The sequence below is a fragment of the Dama dama genome, chromosome 20 (assembly GCF_033118175.1).
Source record: "Dama dama isolate Ldn47 chromosome 20, ASM3311817v1, whole genome shotgun sequence".
Taxonomy (NCBI): Eukaryota; Metazoa; Chordata; class Mammalia; order Artiodactyla; family Cervidae; genus Dama; species Dama dama.
In genome coordinates, this window is record NC_083700.1 from 112,275,732 (window position 1) to 112,302,819 (window position 27,088).

General features: G+C 47.9%; 1 protein-coding gene and 1 long non-coding RNA gene across 2 annotated transcripts in view; one reads left to right on the forward strand and one right to left on the reverse strand.

Moving 5' to 3' along the window:
- The window catches only part of LOC133040404 (uncharacterized), a 45,427-nt gene that overhangs the window by 10,796 nt on the left and 7,543 nt on the right, over positions 1–27,088 (forward strand). The window lies entirely within an intron of this gene.
- Positions 1–27,088, reverse strand: part of ASB18 (ankyrin repeat and SOCS box containing 18) — a 71,724-nt gene that overhangs the window by 2,025 nt on the left and 42,611 nt on the right. The window contains exon 4 of the mRNA XM_061120124.1: positions 21,879–22,383. Within this exon, the coding sequence (XP_060976107.1) occupies positions 21,879–22,383 (505 nt within the window). The remainder of the gene's footprint in view (positions 1–21,878; positions 22,384–27,088) is intronic.

The window sequence follows — 27,088 nt, forward strand, 5'->3', positions numbered from 1 at the left end:
TTCTGCAATTTAAGTCCATCAGCTTCATCATAAAGATGGAAAGAGCGTTTGCTTTTTAAAAGTAGAACTCTTTTGTTGTCGTCATGGAGAAGTCTGAAAGCACAGAAAAGTGGACTGAACAGTAGGGTATACCCTTGTGTGCCCACCGTCAGCTCAGGGCCCATCTCGCCCTCGCCACGTTTCCAGGCCGCCTCCCTCAGGTTATTTTAAAGCAAACTCGGTGTAGCCTGTCATGTCATCTGTAAACATTTGTGTGTCTCTTAAAGGACATTTAGAAGAAACACAAATGCAGAATCATTGTAACAACTGAGAAATTAACAATAGTTCCTTACTGCATGCATGCTAAGTCACTTCAGTCATGTCTGACTCTGTCGACGCTATAGACTACAGCCCGCCAGGCTCCTCCATCCATGGGATTCTCCAGGCAAGAATACTGGAATGGGTTGCCATGGCCTCCTCCAGGGGATCTTCCCGACCCAGGGATCCAACCTGTATCCATCTATCCTGCATTGACAGATGGATTCTTTACCACTAGTGCCACATGGGAAGCCGGTTTCTTAGTATCATCTAATATATACTCTATGTTTAAATTCAGAAATTTCTCTTAAATGCCATTGTATCAAATCAATCATTTGTTTGCTTGAATAAGAATTCAGATAAGACCAACACCTTTACATTGGTTGATACGACATATTTTCAGATCTCTCTTTTTTGTTTTGTGTGATTTATTTGTTGAAGAAACTGGGTTATTTGTCCTGTGGAGTTTCTCACTGTTGGGATTTTGCTGATTGTATCCCTGTGGGATGCCGCTTTTTCTCTGCTTTCTGTAAATTAGTAGTTGGATTTAGAAGCTTGCTGGAGTTTAGATTTGATTTTGGGGAAATCCCATGGACAGAAGAGCCTGGTGGGCTACAGTCCACGGAGTTGCAAAAGAGTCAAGACACAGCTTAGTGACTAAATAACCAGAGGGCAAATTCATTACTCTCTATTTTTGAGGTTTAGTATTTACCAAGTGCTGTGAAACTGTTCTGTTTATGTCTTGGTTGAGAAAACTGAGGTTAAGCAATTTTTTTTCTGAGGTCAGGCACCAAATAACCACAGCAGACAACAGTCAGAACCAATTGCATGCCTGGCCAGCATCCTGCCCCCGGGGGCTCCTGAACACACTCAAGGCAGTTGCCCCCTTTACAACCTGCCTGGCTTCTTTCTGGGCTTCCCTGCTGGCTCAGTCGGTTAAGAATCTGCCTCCAGTATAGTAGAACCAGGTTCGATCCCTGGGTTGGGAAGATCCCCTGGAGGAGGAAATGGAAACCCACTCTAGTATTCTTGCCTGGGAAATCCCACTGGCAGGAGCCTGGAGGGGTGCAGTCCATGGGGTGGCAAAAGTCAGACAGGACACAGTGTCTAAACCACTACCTAGCTTCTTTCAGATGTATCGCCCCTTTAAGATACAGAAAGTGAAAGTGAAAGTGTCAGTCGCTCAATCGTGTCTGACTCTTTGCGACCCATTGACTGTAGCCCGCCATGCTCCTCTGTCACGGGATTCTCCAGGCAAGAGTACTGGAGTGGGTTGCCATTCGCTTCTCCAGGGGATCTCCCTGACCCAGGGATTGAACCTGGGTCTCCTGCATTGCAGGCAGATTCTTTACCGTCTGAGCCACAGGGAAGCCCAAGCAAGATTCAAAAATTTCAGATTTCTCTTTTTCAGATATAACACCTATCAACATTTTGTATATACTAAGGTTTTATGTATTTAGAAAGGAATTAGTATATATGACAAAATGAGCTAGTGATTTGCATATTGTTTTGAAACTTGACTTTTCATCAAAATAGATTGTGAACAATTCAAGACTTACAAATGAGCATTTAAACATTATTTTTAGTAGCCATATAATATTGTATGAATGTATCATAATGAATTCAATGAATTAACTATTGTAAGTTGAATCAATATTTTTTGATCTTAGCAACAATGAATACCTCTGAATATAATTCTGTGTCCAGCCATTCTTATTTAGATTGCTTATACTGAATTGCTGGAAGGAGAACTGCATGTCAAAGACTGTGTATATTTTAAAGGTCTTAAAACATACTGCCAAACTGTAAGTGTCTAATTTGTTACCCTTTTTGAAGAACTGAGTATGAGAGGACCTCTTTCTTCCTACCCAGATCATCTCATTATTTAAATTTGATAGATACAAGTTGAAATATTTATTTTTGTCAACCATTTGTCTTTCTTTTATGAATTGCTAGATTATGTCTTTTGCTCATTTTCTCTATAGTGTGTTCTTTTTTTCCATTGTGAAAATCGCTCAGTCGTGTCCGACTCTTTGCGACCACATGGACTATACAGTCCATGGAATTCTCCAGGCCAGAATACTGGAGTAGGTCGCCTTTCCCTTCTCCAGGGGATCTTCCCAACCCAGGGAGTGAACCCAGGTCTCCTGCATTGCAGGCAGATTCTTTATCAGCTGAGGCACAAGGGAATCCCCGTTGATTTATAAGTATACTTTTTTTTTTTTTAAATTAAGGTTATTTTTCAGGGCTTCCCTGGTGGCTCAGACGGTAAAATTAAGGTTATTTTTCAGATAGACAATCATTTTGCAAGTAACAATATTTTATCCTCCTCAATATTAACATTTATTTTCCATGTCCTATTACATTGACTAGAGCTTTAAAAGTCAATGTTAAATAACAGTAATTGATAGTGGGCATCATCATGTTAGTCCTAAATTTAATAGGACTGTCTCTAATCTTTCACCATAATCTTGGATAGTAGTTTCACATAAATTTTGTGTTGTTGTTCAGTTGCTAAGTTGTGTCTCACTCTTTGCAACCCCATGGATTGCAGCATGTCAGGCTTCCCTGTCCTTCACTATCTCCCAGAGTTTGCTCAGATTCATGTCCCCTGAGTCGGTGATGCCATCCAACCATCTCATCCTCTGCTGCCTCTTTCTCATTTTGTCCTCAGTCTTTCCCAGCATCAGGGTCTTTTCCAATGAGTTGGCTCTTCCCATCAGGTGGCCAAAGGATTGGAGCTTCAGCTTCAGCATCAGTCCTTCCAATGAATATTCAGGGTTGATTTTCTTTAGGATTGACTGGTTTGATCTCCTTGCAGTCCAGGGGACTCTCAAGGGTCTTCTCCAGCACCACAATTCAGAAGCATCAATTATTTGGTGCTCAGACTTCTTTATGGTCCAACTCTCACATCCATACATGACGAATGGAAAAAACATAGCTTTGACTATATGGACCTTTGTCAGCAAACTGGTGTCTCTGCTTGTTAATATGCTGTCTAGGTTTGTCATAGCTTTTCTTCCAAGGAGTAAGCATCTTTTAATTTCATGGCTGCAGTCACCACCTGCAGTGATTTTGGAGCCCCCAAAAATAAAGTCAGCCACTGCTTCCACTTTTCCCTTTCTATTTGCCACGAAGTGATGGCTTTAGTATAGTCAATGAAGCAGAAATAGATGCTTTTCTGGAACTCCCTTGCTTTCTCCATGATCCAATGAATGTTGGCAATTTGATCTTTGGTTCCTCTGCCTTTTCTAAACCCAGCTTGAGTATCAGGAAGTTCTCGGTTCACATACTGCTGAAGCCTAGCTTGAAGGATTTTGATCATAACCTTTCTAGCATGTAAAATGAGCACAGTTCTATAGTAGTTGGAATATTCTTTGACTTCTTTGGGTTTGGAATGAAAACTGACCTTTTCTAGTCCTGTGGCCTCTGCTGAGTTTTCCAAATTTGCTAACATATTGAGTGCAGCACTTTAACAGCATCATCTTTTAGGGTTTTAAATAGCTCAGCTGTAATTTCATCACCTCCACTAGCTTGGTTTGTAATAATGCTTCCTGAGGCCCAAATGACTTCACACTCCAGGATGTCTGGCTGTAGGTAAGTGACTACACCACTGTGGTTATTTGGGTAATTAAGACCATTCTGTGTAATTCTTCTGTGTATTCTTGCCATCTCTTCTTAATCTCTTCTGCTTCTTTTAGGGCCTTACAGTTTCTGTCCAGTACCCAAGTACTGGATTTTGAACTCTTTTATTGACTATAAGGAATATAGTTCCTTATAGTTCCATTTCTTCTAAGGAATTCTGGCCCACTGTAATAGATATAATGGTCATCTGAATTAAGTCTGCCCATTCCCGTCCATTTTAGTTCACTGATTCCTAAGATGTCAATGTTCAATCTTGCCATTTCCTGCTTGACCGTGTCTAATTGACCTTGATTTGTGGACCTAACATTCCAGGTTCCTATGCAATATTGTTCTTTACAGCACTGGATTTTATTTTCACCACCAGACGCATCCACAACTGAGCATCGTTTCTGCTTTGGCCCAGCGGCTTCATTCTTTGTGGAGATATTAGTAACTGCCCTCCGCTCTTCCCCAGTAGCATATTGGACACCTTCCCACTTGGGGGCTCATCTTCTGGTGTTATGTCTCTTTGCCTTTTCATACTATTCATGGGGTTCTCCAGGCAAGAATACTGGAGTGGGTTCCCTCCTCTAGTAGACCACATTTTGTCAGAACTCTCCACTACCTGTCTCCATGACCTGTCCGTCTTGGGTATCCTTGCACGGCATGGCTCATAGCTTCCTCAAGTTATGTAAGCCCGTTTGCCATGGCACAGAGAAGGCAATGGCACCCCACTCCAGTACTCTTGCCTGGAAAATCCCATGGACAGAGGAGCTTGGTGGGCCGCAGTCCATGGGGTCTCGAAGAGTGGGACATGACTGAGCAACTTCACTTTCCCTTTTCACTTTCATGCATTGGAGAAGGAAATGGCAACCCACTCCATTGTTCTTGCCTGGAGAATCCCAGGGTCGGCAAAGCCTGGTGGGCTGCTGTCTATGGGGTCACACAGAGTCAGACATGACAGAAGCGACTTAGCAGCAGCACCATGAAGGGGATAAATACTTGGTTCTAAGTTAAGGAAATATCTTTGTATTATAGATTTATGATTTAAGCTTTTAATGTTTTCTAGCCAAGTCACTACAAAAAGATGATCCAGTACTGCCCTATTTTTGTTTCATAAAACAGTCTCTGTTTGGCTGGTCTTCTGAATAGAATGGTAGATTCAATTTGTTAAGATATTTTTCATCTTTTAATAAATAAGTTTGGTTTACAGTTTTAGCTTTTTGAGCTATTAACATTACTGTCTATTTTAATGTCACTCAAGTGTTAACTCAGTAAAAGTGAGACGATTTCTATCTTTTTAATACTTGGGGAGGTTTTGAAAAGTAGATAATTGTAGGAAATAAGAAAGCATGATGGACTTTGCATTTGAACCTTTAGCTGCAGGTGATAATATTTTCAATTTTTTCACAGTTACTGGCATATTTTATTTTGATTTATTCTTGGCTTAATTTTGTTCATCTATATTTTCCTGGAAAAAGAAATTCAGCATTGCATGTATACTGGTCAGGGTTGTAACAGGAAACAGAGGGCACATTTAAGGAAGGATTATTCCAGGAGGGTTATTGATACAGGGCTTGTTGAGCCAGGTGTGTGTGTGCAGAAAAACCACGAGGAACAGTGCGCTGATTCAGAGCTGGCAGTGGCGCTGATTCCCGCCCCTGGGCCTGCAGGGTGAGAGAGTGGGGTGGGGTGTCTTACCAGGAGCAGAGATCTCTGGCGAGGGACACTCACACCAACCTCAAGCTGAGACGGTACCTAGTGAACACGCCCTCTGACCTCACTCTCCTTCCTCCCCGGCTTCTGGGACACTGCCCTGTAGACAGCTAGGAGACTTGCAGATGGGTCCATGCAGGTGGAGAACAAATTTGGGTGGGGGCAGTTATCTGCACTGTATCTAGGAATAAGCACCCTTTCTCATTTGAAATTCACTGTGATTGTCTCTGCACTGTGTTTTGCATATTTAATGTCTTGCTGGAATTCTATTTTAATTATTTTTTTTTGTCAAGAAATCAGCTATTGGATTTCTTTGATCAATTCTCTTTAAAAATATTCCAATCCATTAATTTTTGCCTTCATCTTATTAATCCTTTCCTCCTTTTCTCTTCCTAGCTTCTTGGATTGACCGCTCAATTAACTTGGCAATATGTTTTTCCTTCAGTACAGTTCAATCGCTCAGTTGTGTCTGACTCTTTGCGACCCCATGGACTGCAACATGCCAGGCTTCCCTGTCCATCACCAACTCCTGGAGCTTACTCAAACTCATGTCCATTGAGCTGGTGATGCCATCCAACCATCTCATCCTCTGTCATCCCCTTCTCCTCCTGCCCTCAATCTTTCCCAGCATCAGGGTCTTTTCCAAGGAATCAATGCTTCGCATCAGATGGCCAAAGTATTGGAGTTTCAGCTTCAGCATCAGTCCTTGCAATGAATATTCAGGACTGATCTCCTTTAGGATGGACTGGTTGGATCTCCTTGCTGTTCAAGGGACTCTCAAGAGTCTTCTCCAACACCGCAGTTCAGAAGCATCAATTTTTTGGTGCTCAGCTTTCTTCACAGTCCAACTGTCACATCCATACATGACCACTGGAAAAACCATAGCTTTGAGTAGCTGGACTTTTGTTGGCAAAGTAATGTCTCTGCTTTTTAATATGCTATCTAGGTTGGTCATAGCTTTTCTTCGATTCTTGGGTCTGGAAGATCCGGTGGAGAAGGGACAGGCTACTCACTCCAGCATTCCTGGGCTTCCCTTGTGGCTCATCTGGTAGAGTCCGCCTGCAGTGTTTTTCCTTAAGTCACAATAACAGTAACTTTTAAAGTGCTTCCTTTGAACAGAGGTGTGGTCAGAGCCATTGGTTCTGAGTCACACGGTTGTCACTGTCTTTCTTTCTTAGTCTGCAGTTAAGTAACTCTTGATGCCATATTCATTTGGGAGTGTGCAATGAAATTTTTAAAAAGTTAAATTGTTTTTAAGAATTAACTTTTGCTATTAATTTTTTGGTGTATTATATTACAGCTTTAAATATGTCTGATTTTGGAGTATTAGTATTGTATTCTGTTTGCATGGCTCGAAGTTCAACATGTATATTCACCTGTATGATTTGAAGCTGTTAAATATTTTTTCCCATTTCATCTATGGAAAAGACTGAGATATGAAGTAAAAATCATCTAGAATGATTATTTTTCAGTTAACTTCCCCATTTTAACATAATGTTTTTTGGCATGTAAGGTTCTTAACGATTATGTCTTCACTACTGACTGTGACGTGAAGTGAAAGTCGCTCAGTCGTGTCTGACTCTTTGTGACCCCACGGACTATACAGTCCATGGAATTCTCCAGGTCAGAATACTGGAGTGGGTAGCCTTTCCCTTCTCCAGGGGATCTTCCCAACCCAGGAGTTGGGATCCTAGGTCTCCCGCATTGCAGGTGGATTCTTTACCAGCTGGGACACAAGGGAAGCCCAACAGCACTGGAGTGGGTAGCCTACCTTGTCTCCAGATCTTCCCGAATCAGGAATCAAACCGGGGTCTCCTGCATCGCAGGCAGATTCTTTACCAACTGAGCTATCAGGGAACTATGGACTGTGTCCTTTATCAATGTCAAGTGAATCTTTTCTTCTTATTTTGTGCACTTCCCTGGAATTCTGTACTTCATATGATCAGTGTATCATTTTATTTTCAGTTTTTGCTAGAATTGCCTCTGCTGCTGCTACTGCTAAATCACTCAGCCGTGTCCAACTCTGTATGACCTCATGGACTGTGGCCCACCAGGCTCCTCTGTCCATTGGATTCTCCAGGCAAGAATACTGGAGTGGGTTGCCACTTCCTTCTCCAAGAATTGCCTATGCCTACCCTTTAATTATAACCTTTTTTTTCATGTTATTTTAAAGTGTTTGAGAGTCTCTATATTGGTAATAGGGTAGCTTAAAAAAAAACTCATGGGGCTTCCCAGGTGGTGCTAATGATAAAGAATCTGCCTGCCAATGCAGGAGATGCAAGAGACTCAGGTTCTATCCCTGGAACCTGGAAGATCCCCTGGAGGAGGGCATGGCAACTCACTCCAGTATTCTTGCATAGAAAATTCTATGGACAGAGGACTGGTTCAAAATTGGGAAGGCTGTATATTGTCACTCTGCTTATTAAACTTCTATGCAGAGTATGTCATGAAATAATGGGCTGGATGAATCATAAGTTGTAATCAAGATTGCTGAGAAATATCAACAACCTCAGACATGCAGATGATCCTATTTTAACAGCACAAAGTGAAGAGGAAGTAAAGAGCCTCTTGATGACAGTGAAAGAGGAGAGTGAAAAAGCTGGCTTGAAACCCAATATCCAAAAAACTAAGATCATGGCATCCTGTCCCATCACTTCATGGCAAATAGAAGGGGAAAAATTGGAAGCAGTGACAGATTTTATTTTCTTGGGCTCCAAAATGACTATGGACAGTGACTTGCAGCCATGAAATTAAAAGACACTTGCTCCTTGGAAGGAAAGCTATGACAAAGCTAGACAGTGTATTAAACAGTAGAGCTATCACTTTGCCAACAAAGGTCCATATAGTCAAAGCTATGGTTTTTCCAGTAGTCACGTATAGATGTGAGAGTTGGACCATAAAGAAGGCTGAGTGCTGAAGAATTCATGCTTTTGAACTGTGGTACTGGAGAAGACTCTTGAGAGTCCCCTGGACTGCAAGGAGATCAAACCAGTCAATCCTAAAGGAAATCAACCCTGTATATTCATTGGAAGGACTGATGCTGAAGCTGAAGCTCCAATCCTTTGGCCACCTAATGTGAAGATCCTACTTACTGGAAAAGACCCTGATGCTGGAAGAGACCCTGATGATGGGAAAGACCAAAGGCGATAGGAGAAGAGGGCAAAGGAGGATGAGGTGGTTGGCTGGCATCCCTGACTCAATGAATGTGAGTGTGAGCAAACTCTGGGAGATGGTGAAGGACAGGGAAGCCTGGTGGGCTGCAGTCCATGGGGCTGCAAAGAGTCGGACATGACTTAGTGACTGGACAACAACAACAAGAAATTCACATTTATTGTTATAATCTACCGTGTCTTATTTCTATCTCATTTTATTCTTTATGATTTTTTATGCTTCTTGTTTCCTTTGTTGTCTGCTTTCTGTTATACAGGTTTGTATTTTCTTTGTATTTATCTTTTATATTTTGGAATTCTGTATTCTTATTTAAGATTTTACTAGTGGTTACCTTCAAAATAAAAAAAAATAACCTATATTTCTCTGAACATCAAAATAGCATCTTTTGTGTTCTAGATGTGCCATGATCCCTTCTCTGATGTCTCCCTCTCTTAACTAATCCTTCTCTCTCCTTAATAATACCTGAAGTTTGTGTTCCAGATTAGAATTAGTACAAGCTCTTATTTTATGTTAAATATCTCCTTCAGAAATAATTTTTGGTAGTTGCATTTAGTTTTGCAAACTGCCTTACAATTATTTAAGTTTTCTTTATTTTAACCAGATTGTTTAAGACATTCGTTCCACAGATATTTATCAAGTTCCTAGGAAATGGCAACTCACTCCAGTATTCTTGCCTGGGAAATCCCATGGACAGAGGAGCCTGGTAGGCTACAGTCCATGGGGTCACAAAGAGTCGGACACGACTGAGTGACTTCACTTCACTTCACTTCACTAGCAGTTAGAGATTGGGTTATGTTTGTGTGATACAAAGGCAAGCCCTGACTTCACAGAATTTTACAGTCCCAAACAACATAGCCTCATAATAATATTAATCGTAGTAGTAGTAATAATAATAAATATGTAGGTGCCACAGTACTCTGGTGGAGGAATCACCAGGTGCTAGAAATGACACCCGAGTCAGACCTAGATTTGCAATGGCCTGGTGCGTTGGTCAAGGAAAGATTTCTGGAGGATGTGAAATTCAAGCTACAACACAGAATGGGAGTTCCAAAAGATGCGGAGAGTTCTGAGGACTAGGATGTTCAAGGTATAGAAAAGAATTCTCAAACATGGGAGGTGAGAGGGGACAGAAAGTGCTGGCTGTGGGACTTCGTTGGTGGCGCAGTAGATGAAAGTCTGCCTGCCAATGCAGGAGACACTGGTTCCATCCCTGGTCCAGGCAGATCCCCTGTGCCGTGGAGCAACTCAGCCCATGCGCCACAACTGCCGAAGCCCAAGCTCCCTGGAGCTCCTGCCCCAACAAAAGAAGCCACTTCAGTGTGAAGCCCACACATCACAATGAAGAGTAGCTCCCGACTGCTGCAACTAGAGAAATTCTCACAAAGCAACAAAGACCCAACATAGCCAAATATAAGCAAATAAATTATACATATATAAAAAATATTGACTGTGATGTGAGGTTTGACATGGGGGGTGCGTGGGTAGTGAGAATTGAGATGGGAGAGGACAGCAGGTCAGAGCCGGAAGAGTGTTGTCGGCCACGATAAGAAGCTGGACTTTATCTTCAGGGCACCGGAAAGCCCTTGAAGGGTGATGAGTGGTGAAGTGACAGCGTCAGATTTTAATTTAGAACTATCACCATGGCTACAGTGTTGAGAAGAGTTCCACAGGGCCACATTGGAAGCAGAGTGTTGGGTTACGAGGATATTTTTGCAATCCAGGGGAGAGATGCATGCATGCTCGGTCGCTCAGTCGTGTCTGACTCTCTGCAACGCCATGGACCGTAGCCCACTAGGCTCCTCTGTCCATGGGATTCTCCAGGCAAGAATACTGGAGTGGGTAGCCATTTGCTCTTTCAGGGGATCTTCTCAACCCAGGGATCAAAACAGGGTCTCTTACGTCTTCTGCATTGATAGGTGGATTCTTTACCACTGAGATGGTGGTGGCCTAAACTCAGCTGGTGGCAGGCCGGATGGAAAAAGACGACTGAGAGATATTTAAGAGGTTGAGTTGAGAGAATCTGCAGACTGAGTTTCCCATTCCTGAGACAGTCTTTCCCCATCATCTCTTGGTCAGCTGGAGTACCCTCGTTCCATTTGGCCTTCAGCCTCCCCTACCCCCACCCCATCAGCCCTTTCCAAGAGCACCCCTGAGCTGGCTGCACCTGGTGGTCAAGGCTTTGCCTCGCCTGGGGCTGTATCAGCACCTCTGACACAGCTAACCACATCTTCCACTGGGATACGTTCTTCCCTTGGCTTCCGGAAGCCACGCGTTCATTCCTTCACCACCCACACTGCTGCTTCTACCCAGTCTCCTCTGCTGCTCTCTCACCTACGCGTCTTCTCATGTTGGGATGGCCTTGGATTCAGTCCTCATTCCTCCTCTCTGTTCCCTCTCCCTCCCTGGTGATCTCATTCAATTTCCTGGCTTCAGACACCATCCAGAGGCCACCAACCTTCTAAAGTCTGTCTCCAGGTTGGTCAGACTTCCCTCCCAACCTCCAGGTTTGAATATCCAACTGCTTACTTGATCATCTCCTCGTGGCTGGCTCTATCTTACACTTAAGGCATTGAAAACAGAACATGAGTCTCCCCCAGCCCCAGACCTCCTCTCCCCCAAGCTTCCCCTTACCCCTTGATGGCACACCCATCCTTCCAGCATCTCAGGCTAAAAGCCTTGGAGTCATCTTTGACTCCTCTTCTCACGCATCCCGCATTCTACATACAATCTGTCAAGAAATCCTGCTGGCTCTACCTTCACAAGATATCCAGAATCCATAATTTATTTTCCTTTTTGGCCGTGCCGCACAACTTGTGGGATCTCACCAGAGGCTGAACCTGGATCATGACCGTGAGAGCCTGGAATCCTAGCCACTAGGCCACCAGGCATTCCCTGTTTTCAGAGCACCACCCTCATCCACGCCATTATCCCTCAGGTGGACTGTGGCCACAACCTCCTAACCCACCTCTCCACTTCTGTTCTGCTTCTCCTTAAGTAGATTCTCAGCATGGAGACCACAAGGAGCCTCATAGAATGTTAGTCAGGCCATACCACTCCAATGGCCAAAGTCATTGCAGTGTCCTAGAGACCCCACGGTCTGTCCCCTCCTCCAGCTCTCTCACCCCCTGATGCTGTCCCATGGGTTCTCTCCACCTTCAGCCTCGCTGGTTCCCCTGTTGTTCTCCACATGAGTCAGGCTCACTCCAGTCTTAGAGTCGTGGACTTTGGCTTGTCTACTGGGCTCTTCTTTTCCTGGACACCTGCTTAGCTGATTCCCTCACCTCGCTCAAGTCTACTCAAAACCATCCATCCTAATACCCTCTTTAAAACATGCTGCCTCCTACCCTGGTTCCTCTCTCCCAGTCCTTATCAGTTTATTGGCCCATTTATTATTTATTATTGGCCCATTAGCATAGATAATCATTGTTTAATGCTCGTCTCCCCCATTAGAATGTAAGCTCCATGAGGGCGGCAAAACTTTCCCCCCAGTCTAGTCACTCATTAGGTATCCTAAGCACCTAGTGTGACTCTGGCAAATGGCTGGTGCTCAATAAATATCTGTTGAATAAATAATGGATAAATAGAAGTATGTTTTTATTTTAAAAAAAAAAGCACTCGGGAGGCATGTCTTATGAACCTTGATATCTAAAACTTTCTTTTGCCAGAAAAATGCAAGCTGTCTTGGCTGAATATACAATTTTAGCATCTAAACATTTTGTTTAAAAATCTGTAGATGGCAGCCTGGTGCTCTGTGACTAATTAGAGGGGTGGGATGGTGGTGCAGTGGGAGGGAGGCTGCAGAGCGAGGGGATATATAAATATATATATATATAGTTTTATATATATATACATAAAACTATACATACATATACATATACATAAAACTATACACATATATAGTTTATATATATATATATAGCTATGACTGGTTTGAGTTGTTGTATGACAGAAACCAACACAACACTGTAAAGCAATTACCCTTCAATTAAAAAATTAAAAAATCTGTAGATGGGGAGTTCTCTGGTGGTCCAGTGGTTAGGATCTGGTGCTTTCACTGCCATGACCTGGGTTCAATCCCTGGTTGGAGAACTTGGATCCCACAAGCCACATGGCCTGGTCAAAAAAAAATCTGTAGATGATATTTAATTGTCCCATGATAATACTGCAGAGAACTCAGAGTCTAGCCTGATTTTTACTCCTTTAGGAATAACCTGTTTTCTACTTGGATGCTTTGCTAGGTTTTTCTGTGCCTTTTTAGAATGTTTTTGCTAGACTGTATATAGGTATGTGTCTCCCATCATTGATTTGTAGAGAACATCCATTCAAGTCCTATACTTTGAGACTTTTCAGCACAGTTATGTTTTCTTCTATTACGTCTTTGATGATTATTTCTGATCCATTTGTTGTAGCTTCTTCAAAAACATCACTTATCTGTGAGTTGGCTCTCTTCCCTTTATGACTATCACTTTGTCTTTTAGTTTCTTGACTTTTATTTTCTTTTGCAATTAAGATCTTTTAACATTAGTCCTTTGTAGTGAACATTGTGGTTGACTTCCCAACACTCCAGACAGTTAGATTAATTGAATCATGATCATTCTATTCTCGTTAATGGTTTGGGGAAGGGCAGGAAGCCAACTGGGGTCAATAAAACACAGAGAAGGACTTCCTCAGAGTTTCTAGAGAAAAGAGGCTAGATCTGAACAGGAAACTGGTTGGAACAGTTGCTGGAAGCCATTTAGGGACCAAGAAAAGGACCATTTTGAGGGCAAGGCTGACTTACTGAGCTCGGAAGGCATATGGTTCTTTGGTGATGTCATTGAGACTCAGAAATAACCAATCGTGAAGCCTGTGCTTCTTGTTATGAGAGATTCAAAGGGGGCTGGAACCAAATCAGGCAGGGGCTGCCTGGCAGAGGCTGTGACTTTGAGAAGGAGCTGTCTGGGGATACTGGAGCCATGGAGATGAACGTGTTGCTATAGAAGCTACTCAGGATGGAGGAAGAGGATGAGAAACACCTTGGCTTTTTTCCTCCCTCCACCTCCAATTTCCCATGGTGTCTCCCCTGGCTGAACCCAGCCAGAAGCCAGCTATACGGGACTGTGTGTTAGCTCGAAGGTCCTAACCACAGTGCCCACAACCTGTCAGGATGCAGAGTAGAAGAGAGAGACAGCAGGGACTGGATCTGGGTCACACAGACAGATAGCACAGCACCCTCACTTGCATCCTTGATTTGATTCTCTTTAGGAATCAGTTCTGCCTTCTACTTCCTTTAATGTAATCTCAGCTTTCTTTATTTTTAAAGAAAGCTGAGCACCGAAGAATTGATGCTTTTGAACTGTGGTGTTGGAGAAGACTCTTGAGAGTCCCTTGGACTGCAAGGAGATCAAACCAGTCAATCCCAAAGAAAATCAGTCCTGAATATTCATTGCAAGGATTGATGCTGAAGCTGAAACTCCAATACTTTGGCCACCTGATGTGAAGAACTTCACTGGAAAAGACCCTGATGCTGGGAAAGATTGAAGGTGGGAGGAGAAAGGGACGACAGGATGAGATGGTTGGATGGCATCACCAACTCGATGGACCTGAGTTTGCGCAACCTCCAGAAGTTGGTGATGGACAGGGAGGCCTGGCGTGCTGCAGTCCATGGGGTCGCAAAGAGTCAGACATGACTGAGTGACTGAACTGAACTGAATGTAATCTAATCTGCCATTGCATTCTTGCTTTCTTGGTATAAATTTATCTCCTCCATCTTCCTTTTCATGCCATTCTGTTGATTTCTCATCTTAACTTGTTTGGTTTTATGGATTTAAAGGCTGTATCATCTTGCATTCCATACAGGACGGCACACAGGCATACAATTTCTCAGATTTTCCTCTGGATCTTTTGAGGAGAGGTACAGATTTCCTCTCTATTCTCATGATGCTATCTCATTTTTTTCCTGCTCCCCCATGAATCCATTTATTTTTCCCTGTATTCATTTCTGATTAAGGTGAGATCCAGACACGCGGTCTGTGGACACGCAGGGGAAGTCCATGGTCCTTTTCTCTGTGGAGGGTCCTAGTCTGTACACTCTCCTGGCCACCTGGGCTCCACCAGGAGGCCTCTTCCTCCCCGCCTCCCCCCAGCAGAGTCAGCAGGTTGCTACGCAAGCTGGGTTCCCCAGTTTCCACCTCTGCACTTTTCACTGCATCTCCCACAATGCACTGCATCACCACCAGCATCCACTTGAACGTTTGCCTGTAATGTCCACCTGATCACCTGAAAACTAGGGCCATGCAGCAGAGGTGCGTTGGCCCTTCCTGACTCAGACATGAGGTCTTCCTGTTGGTGCATGGATTTGCTTTCTCCCCCTCTCCTGCTTCCTTCCATCCTTCCCTCCCTCCTCTTGTGTATCTCTTCACAGATACTTTAACATGAAGACAGAAGCAGCTGTTCTTTGAAACTGATAATCATATCACCATTATCATCTCTAGTCCCCTACCTACCCCAAATTTGTTTTTTCCCTAACCCATGATGGTCACAAGGCCAGGCTTAAGTGGGCTTTAGAGAAGGAGAGAGACAGAGAGTGAACACAGGAGGCTGGGCTGCAAAGGAGAGCCAGGCAGGCGTGCAGTCTCCCAGCCTTGCACCCCATGGTGGGCTCTTGACGTGCTGGTATTTCTGGCTTACACGAGCCACCAACAACATGCATTTCCCCGGAGCACAACAGCCCCTGAACCCCACCGGCCCCTTTTCCGCGTTGGGAGGAAATGCCCCGTTAAAGAGAGCAGTTCACACTGGACCTCTGCACATCTAGCCTGTTTGTCTTCTGAGGTATTCTAGGCAGAGACAGGGGAGCCTGGTGGACTGTCGTCTATGGGGTCGCACAGGGTCGGACATGACTGAAGCGACTTAGCAGCTTAGCAGCAGGCAGTTCCTGCATCTTCAGATCTTCCTCAGGCCAACCTGGAGCCTCCAGCTACACTCCCATCAGCCCTCTCACTTCTCAGCAAAACAGTCAATGGCTCCCAGTGACTGCATGCAACCTGGACCTCCCCACCCCCATCCTCTGAAGAGCTACCCTCCTCCAGACCCCTCCTCCCGGGGTCACGGACTGTGACAAAGTCTTATTGCCTGTCTCTGGGAATTCATTTCCTGTCTCTCCTCTGTTCCACCTCTTTGGGGCTCCAGGCCCTCCCCACCCCCTGACCAGCCCCCACCCCCGACTCCCGCGCCCCCTCATGTTTGCCAGGCAGCTGGCCGCCTTCATTATTTCTACGCCAACACGGTTTAAAAATCTCCGCCGCCTCCTTGCTGTCTGCCGAAACGCGGCGGCTGCATCACTCTGACAACGCTGATGTCATTAGGGTCCGCGCACGCTCTCTCCGGCTAATGAGGCGGCAGAAAGAAAATTAAGGGGGGAAAAATCACACGGGCACATTGCTTTCTGTGTGGATGGAGAAATAAAACAAGAGCCAGGGAAACAGAGGCGCGCTGTTGCTGAGAGCTTACCCCTCCTGACACGTGGGGGACCGTGAGTACACACCACTGTGTGAAGGCAGGTGGAGGAGCCCTGGGTTTTGACTACTGCTCCACCCAGATTCCCCTCACAGAAAACCCTGGGAAACTGGAGTGTGAAGTCCCCTTGCCAAATTACATAATTAGGTAAAAAAGAAAACACAAAAACTTCAGGTCCATATTGGCAGCGTGGTCAATGACCAGAAGGAGAGGCAAGACATGAGATTTGCAGATGTTTCTAGAACCCTAGTCACTCTCGTCCTTCACCTCCATTTCCCCTTGTTCCAGCTACCTCCATCCCTCACCTGGTGTGCAAGACAGTCTGTGGTTTCCAGCAGCCCTCTACACCAGCATCTTTTCTACCCCTGAGCAGAGAAGTCACCCCCACCCCCACCGACCCCTGGTTCTCATTGGATTATGTCACTTCCCTGGTGGCTCAGCTGGTAAAGAATCTGCCTGCAATGCAGGAGACCCGGTTTGATCCCTGGGTTGGGAGGAGCCACTGGAGAAGGGGATGGCGACCCACTCCAGTATTCTTGCCTGGAAAATTCCACGAACAGAGGAGCCTGACTGGCTAGTCCATGGGATTGCCAAGAGTCAGACACAACTGAGTGACAAACACTTTCACTTTCTTGATGGCTTAAGATGACGTAATAGACTCCCGCTGTTCTTAAGACAAAGGCTCCAACTCTGAAGGAGGGCTCTGCCTAGTGTCCCAGCTCAGCTGGTTCCCTTTTGCTGGTTCCTCTCCAGTTACTGCATTACCCTCCCCTCCCCGCCCCACAGAAGTTGCTGTGTTCCTCCTGCCCCAGGACCTTTGTACCTGCTGTTCCTTCTGCCTGGAATGATTTCTCCTCCCCTCTCCACATAGCTGTGTCTTCAGCCTTCAGATCTGGGATTGCACTATAAGAGCTCGAAGGAGCCTTGGACCTCCGCCCAGCCAGGTTTGGCCCCCGTGCACCTCCCCCCTCCCCCCACGTTTGGCACTTTCAAGGTTTGCAGGGCCTTCACACCACAGCAACTTCATAGTGGTGTATGTGGTTGTCTGAGTTATGGTCATCTCACCCAGGTGACTGGCAGCTCTATGTGTCAATTAAACACTAACTCCAGCCTGGAGCACAGCCGCTCCTAGAAATGTTTGTTGAACAAGGCTTTAAGGATGCCTGTGGGGGAAGCTTTCATCACTGGTGTTTAGGCATGTCTCCAACTCGTGGGCAGGTCTGTGTGTGTGCTCAGTCACTGTAGTCGTGTCCGACTCTTTGCAACCCTAGGGACTGTAGCCCGCCAGGCTGCTTTGTCCATGGGATTCCCCAGGCAGGGATACTGAAGCAGGTTGCCATTTCCTCCTCCAGGGGATCTTCCGAACCCCAGTCTCCTGCACTGGCAGGCAGATTCTTTACTGCAGAGCCACTGGGAAGCCTTATGTGCTGTGCTTAGCCGCTCAGTCATGTCCAGCTCTTTGTGACCCCAAGGACTATAGCCCGCCAGATTCCTCTGTCCTTGGGAATCTCCAGGCAAGAATACTGGAGTGGGTTGCCATGCTCCCCTCCAGGTGATCTTCCCAACCCAGGGATGGAACCCAGGTCTCCCGCATTGCAGGTGGATTCTTTACCATCTGAGCCACCAGGGAAGCCCATGCATACTGGGCTAAGGGTAGCCTATCCTTTCTCCAGCAGATCTTCCCGACCCAAGAATCGAAACTGGGTCTCCTGCATTGCAGGCGCATTCTTTACCAGCTGAGCTACCAGGGAAGCCTGGGAGGCCTTCCAAGCGGGAATTATTTATGACTGCCCAAGTGAGGGGCAGAAGGCCAGCAGAAGGTGAGCAAAGTCTTTATTCTAGACCAAGCATCCAACCTGCGAATTCAACTAGTCGCAACCAGTCCAGACCCACCCTCGCGTGCGTTTCTCCGCCCTCCTGCCGGCGGCTCTCCTCCAGGCGGGAACCCTTCCGTCCCAACTTCCAGGATTCAAACCTGGCTGCAGCCTAACACCACGCCTGCACCTGCCCTTGCGCCCCGACCTGACTCTGGTGTTAACTAGCGGTCAGCCGGGCAGAAAGGCCTGGCATTGTCAACACACCAGCGTCTCCAGCCGTGACACCGCTTTGATGTCGGCGGCCGCGCACTGCGCGCGGCTCCGACGGCTGCTCTGAGTCCGCCCGCCCCGGTGCTGGCGCCTTTGTCTGGGCGTGGGGGGGAACTGTGATTTATGTCATGAGCTCGCTGTGAAACCTTTTGCCTCAGTAATTCTGAGCTCCGTGGGTGTCTCTTTACATCTATTTACAGCGCGGCGGCTGCCCACGGCCGGCGTGCTCTGTGACATTCCCCGGTGCTTCTGTGTACGCCTCGCCATGGCGCTGAGTCCTGCCTGCCGAGCGTCTTTGTGGCTCGTTTCAGCGTGTTTGCTGCGCGCTTCACGGGGCTGCTGAGCGAGTCGGGTCTGCCCTTTGATGTCCCGCGGGGTGATTAGACCCCTTCCCCGGTGGAGCACGCGCAGGGGGCCTGGGTGGAGGAAGATGCTCCTGCCAGATTTCCAGAGTGTTCGCTTTGGTTGTATGGGGGTGGGGAGTGAGGGGCGGCGAGGGCAGAGTCTCACATTGGCTCGGAGGATGCCCAGGGCGGTGGTGAACGCGCTCTTGTCCACAACCTGTTCCTAGCGCTGGTGCCAGGGGGCGGGGTTGTGGACCCCCTTAACACCCATGCGGGGATGCCCTCTGGAGGTGTGGGGATCTTCAGAATAAAGAGGTGGGATGCCCATTTCCAAAGATTCAGTGCAGGCCCTGGGGCGGTGAAGTTGCTGGAATACTCTTCTCTCATTCAACCAACTCTGAGGGAAGGTCTGCAGGTCGCCAGCACGGGGCCCTGTTTAGGGCAGGCCATACGGCTATCCTGTGAAAGCCGTCTGGAGATTAAGATTTCTCAGAGAAACTCCGATTCCTTCCACAGTGGTGTGGACTTGCTGGGAGATGCATCATCATTTCCAGGAGCCAAGTGCCTCTCCTGGCCCCTGGCTCTGCACTGCAACTAGCCGGTCCCAGATGCAAACCTCACCCAGCCTGCACCCCACTGACCCGGCTCCATTCCTGAGTGGTTGACAAAGGATTCCCCGAGGGGATCCCACGACACGGCCCCTGGAGGCCCGGAGGGGAGGCACTGGGTCTTGCCCTGCATCTCTGGATCAAACTGGGGCAATTCCTCCAGCCCTGGAAACAGAGTTCACAGGCTGCAAGTCCTGTCCCTAGAATGTTGCCTGGGGTGCTACACCTCAGACAGACACCTGGATGGAGATCACTCAAATCGAAGGACCTCCAGGCCAACAAAGGGTATGACTAGTCACCATTAACATATATTGACTTTTTCCTCTTTAAAAGAATTTGCCCCAGGTGGTTTTCACTGTGGCTCATCATGGAAAGTCTTTCTTGTTTTGTTTCTTATTCATTCTTATTTTAAAAAAATAATTTTATGCATTTTTTACTGTGCTGGGTCTTCATGCAGCATGGGCTTTTCTCTAGTTGTGGTCAGCGGGAGTCACTCTCTAGTTGCATTGCGTGGGGTTCTCATTGCAGTGGCCTCTTGTTGTGGAGCAGAGGACCTGGGGCACACAGGCTTCAGCAGTTGCAGCACGTGGGCTGCTCAGTAGTTGTGGCTCCTGGGCTCCAGAGCACAGTTTCAGTAGTTGCAGCACACGGGCTGAGTTGCTCCTTGGCCCATGGGATCTTCCTGGATCAGGGATCGAACCCGTTTCTCCTGTATTGGCAGGCAGATTCTTTACCACTGAGCTACCAGGGAAGCCCTCTTATTCATTCTTTGTGCAGTTTCACAACAAAAGGGCTGAAAAATGCATCTTGGTTCATGGTGTGAACTGGAGGGGTGGGAGATTTTCATTTGTTTCCATTTTACCAGCTGATGGACTAAGCCTGCTAATATTGGGAAATGTCAAAATGTAAATTATGAATATATTATAAAAGTCTGTAAAATAAATGTTATAGACTATAAAAATGCTGGCATTTCTTCCCTTTCAAGAGCCCAGGAAATTGAAATCACTAGTAGAGCATGAGTAGAGTATCTCAAGAGAATTACTTGAAGACAGTGCAAGAGTTGGCATAAGAAATAGTCATATTGTTTGTCAAATAAGGGAACGCCCAGGGACTTGTCTGGGTGGATTTTCCATGTCTCACCTATGTTTTGAGAGACAAGAACTGTGTTCTGTATGCACCCACAATGCAAAGTTGGCATCTGAGAACTGTGTGAATCTCACTATTTCAGATCATCTAGCATACTATCCTTTTTGAGTAACAGTTTTTAAGCTATTTGTGTAAGACCTATCAGGCCAAAATATGTCTCTTGCATATGATTGGCAAGACTGGGATAAATTTTAAATTAAGCATAGCCAATTTTACATCTAATGGAATAAAAAGAAAGAAAAGAAAGTGAAGTCACTTAGTCATGTCCGACTCTTTGCGACCCTGTGGACTGTAGCCTACCAGGCTCCTCCGTCCATGGGATTCTCCAGGCAGGAATACTGGAATGGGTTGCCATTTCCTTCTTCAGGGGATCTTCCCAAACCAGGGATCAAACCGGGGTCTCCCACATTGCAAGCAGACGCTTTACCCTCTGAACCACCAGGGAAGCCTATCTAATAGAATGGCCTCCCTTCAATGAAGTCTTTGGGGAGGACAACCTCCTAACCAGGATTTTGAGAACTTTTCTTTTGGAAACATTTTGTCTCTGATTGTTTTCTCTGATGAGAAATCTTTTTTTTTTTTCTTCAAAATTTATTTTAGATTTTATTTTTTGTTTTTGCTGTGCCTGTCAGCATGCAGGACCTTAGTTCTCCCACCAAAGATCAAACCCCTGCTCCCTGCAGTGGAGGCTTGGAGTTTTAACGACAGGACTATCAGGGAAGTCCATCTGATAAGACATCTTTATTCTTCATCTGTCTCATTTCAGTGTAGATCTGACATGTGGAAAGGCGAGGAGCTGCTCAGAGTCAAGTCTGCAAAGTAGAGTTGAGATCCCTGCACAACCTTGACCCTGGACAGGACACTTCACTTGACCGACAACCCAGCTGGGGAATGTTAGGAGTCTGAAGTGTTTCACAGGAGTGTGGTGAGGTAATCCCATTAATCAGGTGGATGACCACATAGGGTATTTAATTTCAAGTCAGATACCAGATATGAGAAGGGGCTGATTTCATTGTTCACCAATTACACCCAAAGATATCTTGGCCAAAATATTTTGAGCCGTCACAGCATCATAGAACTAAGTCCCTGGCACTCCCAGGGGACGCTTTGGCAAGGTCACACTCGAGTATGCTCGTTGACACCCCAACCTTTTGATCTCCTAGGAACTCTAGAAAAGGCTTCCCAGCCCTCGCTCCTCAACGTGTGGTCCCAAGACTTCACTGAGAACTTGCTAGAAACCCAGACTCCGCCACCCGTCTCCTGCGGATTCAGAATCTGCACCTGGACCCGTGTCCAGGGGGTTCCCCGGCCCCTGAAAGTCTGAGAAGCGCGGCATGGCATCGGGCTGCAGGCCGAGTAGTCGCGGCCTGTCCCAGGGGCCCTCTTACCTTGGGGAAGGCGTCGGGCCACACGGTGGGGGAGCCGTGGTTGAGCAGCTCCTGCACCGTGAGCTGCGGCTCGGCCTCGGGCGCGCAGGCGGCCGTCTGCAGCACGCGGGCCAGCGGCGACGCGCCCCCATAGTCCAGCGCGTGCGCGTCGGCGCCGTGCCGCAGCAGCAGGCGCGCCAGGCTGGGGCGCGCGTGGCCGCAGGCCTTGTGCAGCGGGCTGCGCTCGTCCTCGTCGCGCACGTCTGCCGCCGCGCCGTGCCTTAGCAGCAGCGCGCACAGGCGCAGGCAGCGCGCGTGCTCATCGGGCCGCCGGGCTGCGCCGCATGCCGCGCTCAGGGCCGTCTCGCCGCGGCCGTTCCTCGCGTCCACGCGCGCCCCGTGGTGCAGGTAGAGGCGCGCGTGCTCGTCCAGGCAGCGCTGCGCCGCCACGTGCAGGGGCGTGTCCCGGCCGGCGCCGCCCTCGAGCTGCACTGAGGCACCGTGCTCCAGCAGCGCCTGCGCGCACCTGCGGGAGGTCAAGGTCGGTCACTGGGATGGGGCGGTGAGCCGGCATCCGCGCCCTGCCTGCCCCAGCCCCGCACGCCCTGCCTACCGCTTCTGGGGCTTTGGACCCATTGCCCTTCTCCCCTGGGGAGTTGGTCCTCAAATGCCAAGGGCGGGAATCCAGATCTCCACTGTGTCCAGGCAATACAGGAGTTCACACTGGGCCTCAAAAGAAATGCGATGACGGCAAAGCTGGGGATGGGGGTGGTGGAGGCTACAAGGCTCACCAGTTACTAAATGGTGGAAACAGGTAGGAAATTTTTCCTCCACATGCAGCGTTAAAACTTTGTAATTTGTGACTACTGAGAGAGGTGGGTTCGATCTGTGTCAGGAAGATACCCTGGAGAAGGGCATGGTAACATACTTCAGCATTTTTGCCTGGAGAATTCCCATGGACAGAGGAGACTGGAGAGCTAGTCTATGGGGTCGCAAAGAGTCGGACATGACTGCCCGACTAAGCACAGCACACACCTTCCAAAGTAGCACCGTATGTGTGCGTGTTAAGTCACTTCAGTCATGGCCCACTCTTTGCGACCTCATGGACTGTAGCCTGCCAGCCTCCTCTGTCCGTGGGATTCTCCAGGCAACAATACTGAAGTGGGTCATCATTCACTGCTCCAGGGGATCTTCCCAACCCAGGGATCCAACCCAGGTCTGCTGCATTGCAGGCAGATTCTTTTACCGTCTGAGTCGCCAGGGAAAAGGTAATACGGTTCAAATGCTGGAAAGACAAATTTCCTGGGCTGTTTGTCACAGGTGGCAGTTGAGGGCCTGGAAGTCACGGTTGTAAGGAGGGCCCCTTAAACTGTTGGGCTGTTTATCAGCCGACATATACCTCTGCTTTTGGTGATGGTGTGAGGCAAGGCTTGCCCTACTCCCAGGGAGGACATCTATCGGTCCCTCAGGACACGGCAGTGGACTGGCACTGGGGTGTCCTCAGACACGACTGGAAGCGTGGGCAAAACATGCAACTGTGCCTAACTGTAGGACCATCATTGTTTCAACTGAAGTCTCCCTGAACGGAATGTGGATTTTGGAGGTAGCTAAGTCCCACTGTGCTGTCCGGGGCTTCCTCGGCTCCCAGGGGAGGCCAGTCTCCCCCTGAGGTGGGTGTCTCCTGCCGCCTCCAGGTCCCTCAGGCCGGTGCCAAGACTGTGCTCTCCCAGGAGGGCAGTGTCCTTAGAGCTTCTTACACACGTGGGAGGACTTGGAGCATCTCCACCTAAGCCCAGGGGGCAGCTGCTGATAGGCCTGCTGGACCGGGGCCCTGGACACTGGTGGGGAACTAACCGAATCTGACCCAGCCTGAGAGCAGGACAGTCTCACAGACCCGAGCCCCTCCTCCATCTGCTGGCCCTTGGCGTTCATGGGCACTGACAGGACAGCAGCCCCACGTCAGCCCCTACTCCTGGGCTGCCTCCTGGGATGTTTCTGCCCTCGTGTTTGCTCCACCTTTGGAGTCTAATGGGCCCACATGCTGACTGCAGAGGGTGAGACCCTGGTCCCTGTAGCCCACCCTCCTGTTGGCGCCCTCCTCATCTCTGCTCTGTTGAGACTTGGCCCATTGGCCCCTGGCCCTCTCAGCCCTTCCTGGCTTCACTCCTTCCCTGGGCAGCTCTCTTTCTCTCTTCTCGGCATCCTCGGTTCCTTTGGGTGGAGGGGACATGGCCATCCCCTGCATCAGCTGGCCACGTTATGGGCAGCCATTCACCACCCACCCTCTCTTCCCCACTTGGCCCCTGGAGGAAACCCCTGTCATGGAGATTGGCCTCTGCGCTTCACTGGTCCTCAGCGCCCTTTGGTCCACAATTCCTGGGACTGAAGGCCAGCTCCTCATTCCTTGCCCATTAGTGATTGTTCCACACGTTGATCACCATCCCCAAGAAACCCTATTTCTTTATTTAAAAAAGATGATTTAGGTTGCTCCAGGTCTTAGCTGCGACACGAGGGATCTTCAGTCTTCACTGTGGCATGCAGGATCGTTAGTTGTGGGCATGTGAACTGTTAGTTGCAGCATGTGGGATCTAGTTCCCTGACAAGGGATCGAACCCGGGCCCCTGCATGGGGACCGTGAAGTCCTAGTCACTGCACCCCCAGGGAAGTCCCAAGAGGTCTTGATTCTACTCCCGGCCTTCTCAGCAGTCTACCCCTACTTATTCAGCAAGTGCAATTCTCCCAGCGTCAGCCGACCTTCCTGCTGTGTGCCGCTGAGGCGACCTTGACAACTGGCAGAGTCTTTCTCCATGACCGTCCTCCGCTACTTCATGTATCTAAGGAAGGGACTCCCTCTCCATCCTGTGGCCCGGTGTGGTCCTTTCCTGCTTCCTTCGGGGTCTTGCTCTGTATGTTACTCACCCTTTGTTTTTTCCCAGTTCCCCGAGGTCCATCTCCACCTCCTTCAGTTGGTCACTCAGCCCTGTCGATTCCATCTCTTCAATAATCACTTGAACTGCTTCCTTCCTCCAGCCCTGTTGTCATGGTCCTCTGTGGAAGCCCCAAATCCTTTCTTGCCCAAAGTGGACAATCTGCTAATTTTTCTCCTGTACCAATCTTAATGAGCTCCATGCTACCCAGACTTTTCTGGTAGCCTTTCCAGTGTGAATCATAAGACATGTGCTGGCTGAAAACCCTGAGGCTCTTCCTGCTTGCTGGAGAAATCCCAGGCTCCTTCCTCTGGGACACAGGACAGCTCGTGAACCGGCTTCTGTGGCCTCGCCAGTTTCATTTCCCGGTGCTCCATCCTGTGCTTGGATCCTACGTGGCCAGGTGTGGTTCTGAGGATGCATCCTGTCTTCCCTTCCTCTTCCTCTCGGTCACGCCTCCGTGTTGTCACGCTCCTCATGCCTAAGCTGCCGTCCACGGGTACAGCCTTCGTCACACCAGTGTTTCAAGTGTTCTCGGCACGTCTCTCTTGGATGGTTGGCTCCTTGGATATAGAAATGGACGTGTATTTATTTCGGCTTCTTGGCACCTAGGGCAGGGCTGGCCCACTACTGGTATTCCCTAAAAGTGTGTTGAACAGATGCATTTCCTTAATGAACGTCTTTCAGTTTTCCTTTGCATGGCTGCTGTTTTTCCTGGTATTTACCTGACTGGGACTCTGCACTGGATCCTTTGAGGGTTTCCAGGCTGGAAGCCGCTGGCGTTAAATCTGTTTACATTTCTACCCAGGGACCCGCAATATTTTAAACCCTCTCTCCATATTTCTCTATCCTCCATATCAGCAGTATCTTGAGAAGTGGTCTGTCTTGGGTGAAAGATCTTTACAAACAAGTACGATTTGATGTGAAACGTCCTTTGGGACAATAAGCAGCTAAGAGAGGATGCAAATTTGACAATCAGAGTGCTTCAGTTTGCTTCCTCCGTGCCTCTCTGGGAGGAATTTCGAACAGTGCAGCAGGAGGTTAGAAATCAAAGGTTCCGTCTCATTTTGCCACTGAGCCTGTGTGCGCTCACAAACAATTACCAAACATTTTCTCCTGCTCTTTTTTTTTTTTTTTTAAAGCAGCCCAGCCTCTCTGAAGAAGTCCACCGGGAAATACGAGTGGGTCTCTTTTCCACGTCCGCAGCCTAACAGGCTGATGGCCAGGTTGCTCTTTGCAACAAAGATAGCTTTCAGAAGAATGAGGACACTGGCCCAGCCTCTGGAGGACCGAGGATACCCTTTTCATTTTTAATGAAGAGCTTCTAATTGGCTAAACCTTGGCACTTCCTTAGAGCGGGTCATGATGTAAGTTGCAGACCGCAGGCACGAGAGAAAACAACACAACAAATTGACTGGGGCACATCTTGGCTGGCACGCACTGGGCAGTCATTAAAAATGAAGGCGTGGGAGCCTGTTTAATGACATGGAAAGCTGTCTGCAGTGGTCATGTGTAAAGACCGGGTTTGAAACAGCATCGAACACTCCTATTAAAAAAAAGAGTAGATATGTACACGCATGGGAAGAGAGCCTGGAAACATACAAGCCAGCGTGTTCACCTCTGGATGGTGGGGTGAAGGGTGCTTTTATTTCCTTCTTGCTTGCCAGTATTTTCAAATTCACTTTCCAAAGTGAATCAGAGTTGCAGTCTGACAGCAGAACAACAGCAGAGGTTATTAATAACAGAACCATCCCCCGCCAGCCACAGCAGCAGCTCATGGATTCTAAGAATGTCAGCTCGGCGTTCCAGGTTTCCAGAATGCTCTCAGATTTTCCACTGATCTGTCCAGGTATAAGCAGAGATCTTGGGAAGGCTGTAGTGCAGCACCTCTGAGAAGGTGAGAGGCGAGGAGAGCGTGGGGGGTGGGTGGAGGGTCCTTAGTGACAAGCAGAGCAGTGTAACTAACAGTCTTGGGGACCTGAAAGACCTGACCTTGTGTTTGTCAGGGTCTCCAGTCAAGGAAGAAATGGCCCAGCAGGAAAGCGTCCCCCAAGCCTCTGCAGGACTGTGTGGGAAGCTCTGCTTTGGCTGAGCTCTTTCCTGCCAAGCGAGGTTTTCTCGAGCAGATGTCCTGCTGTCCTGGGAGACACAATACGGAAGGCCTGGAGACAGTATGGGCTTCCCTGGTGGCAGACAGCGTGAGACCGTCACTGTCAGGAGCCAAGGGTACATTCTCATCTGACCATGTCAAAACGACTTGTCTCTGTCTTATGAGATGAAGGAGACACTGTTGTCTGAACAGCC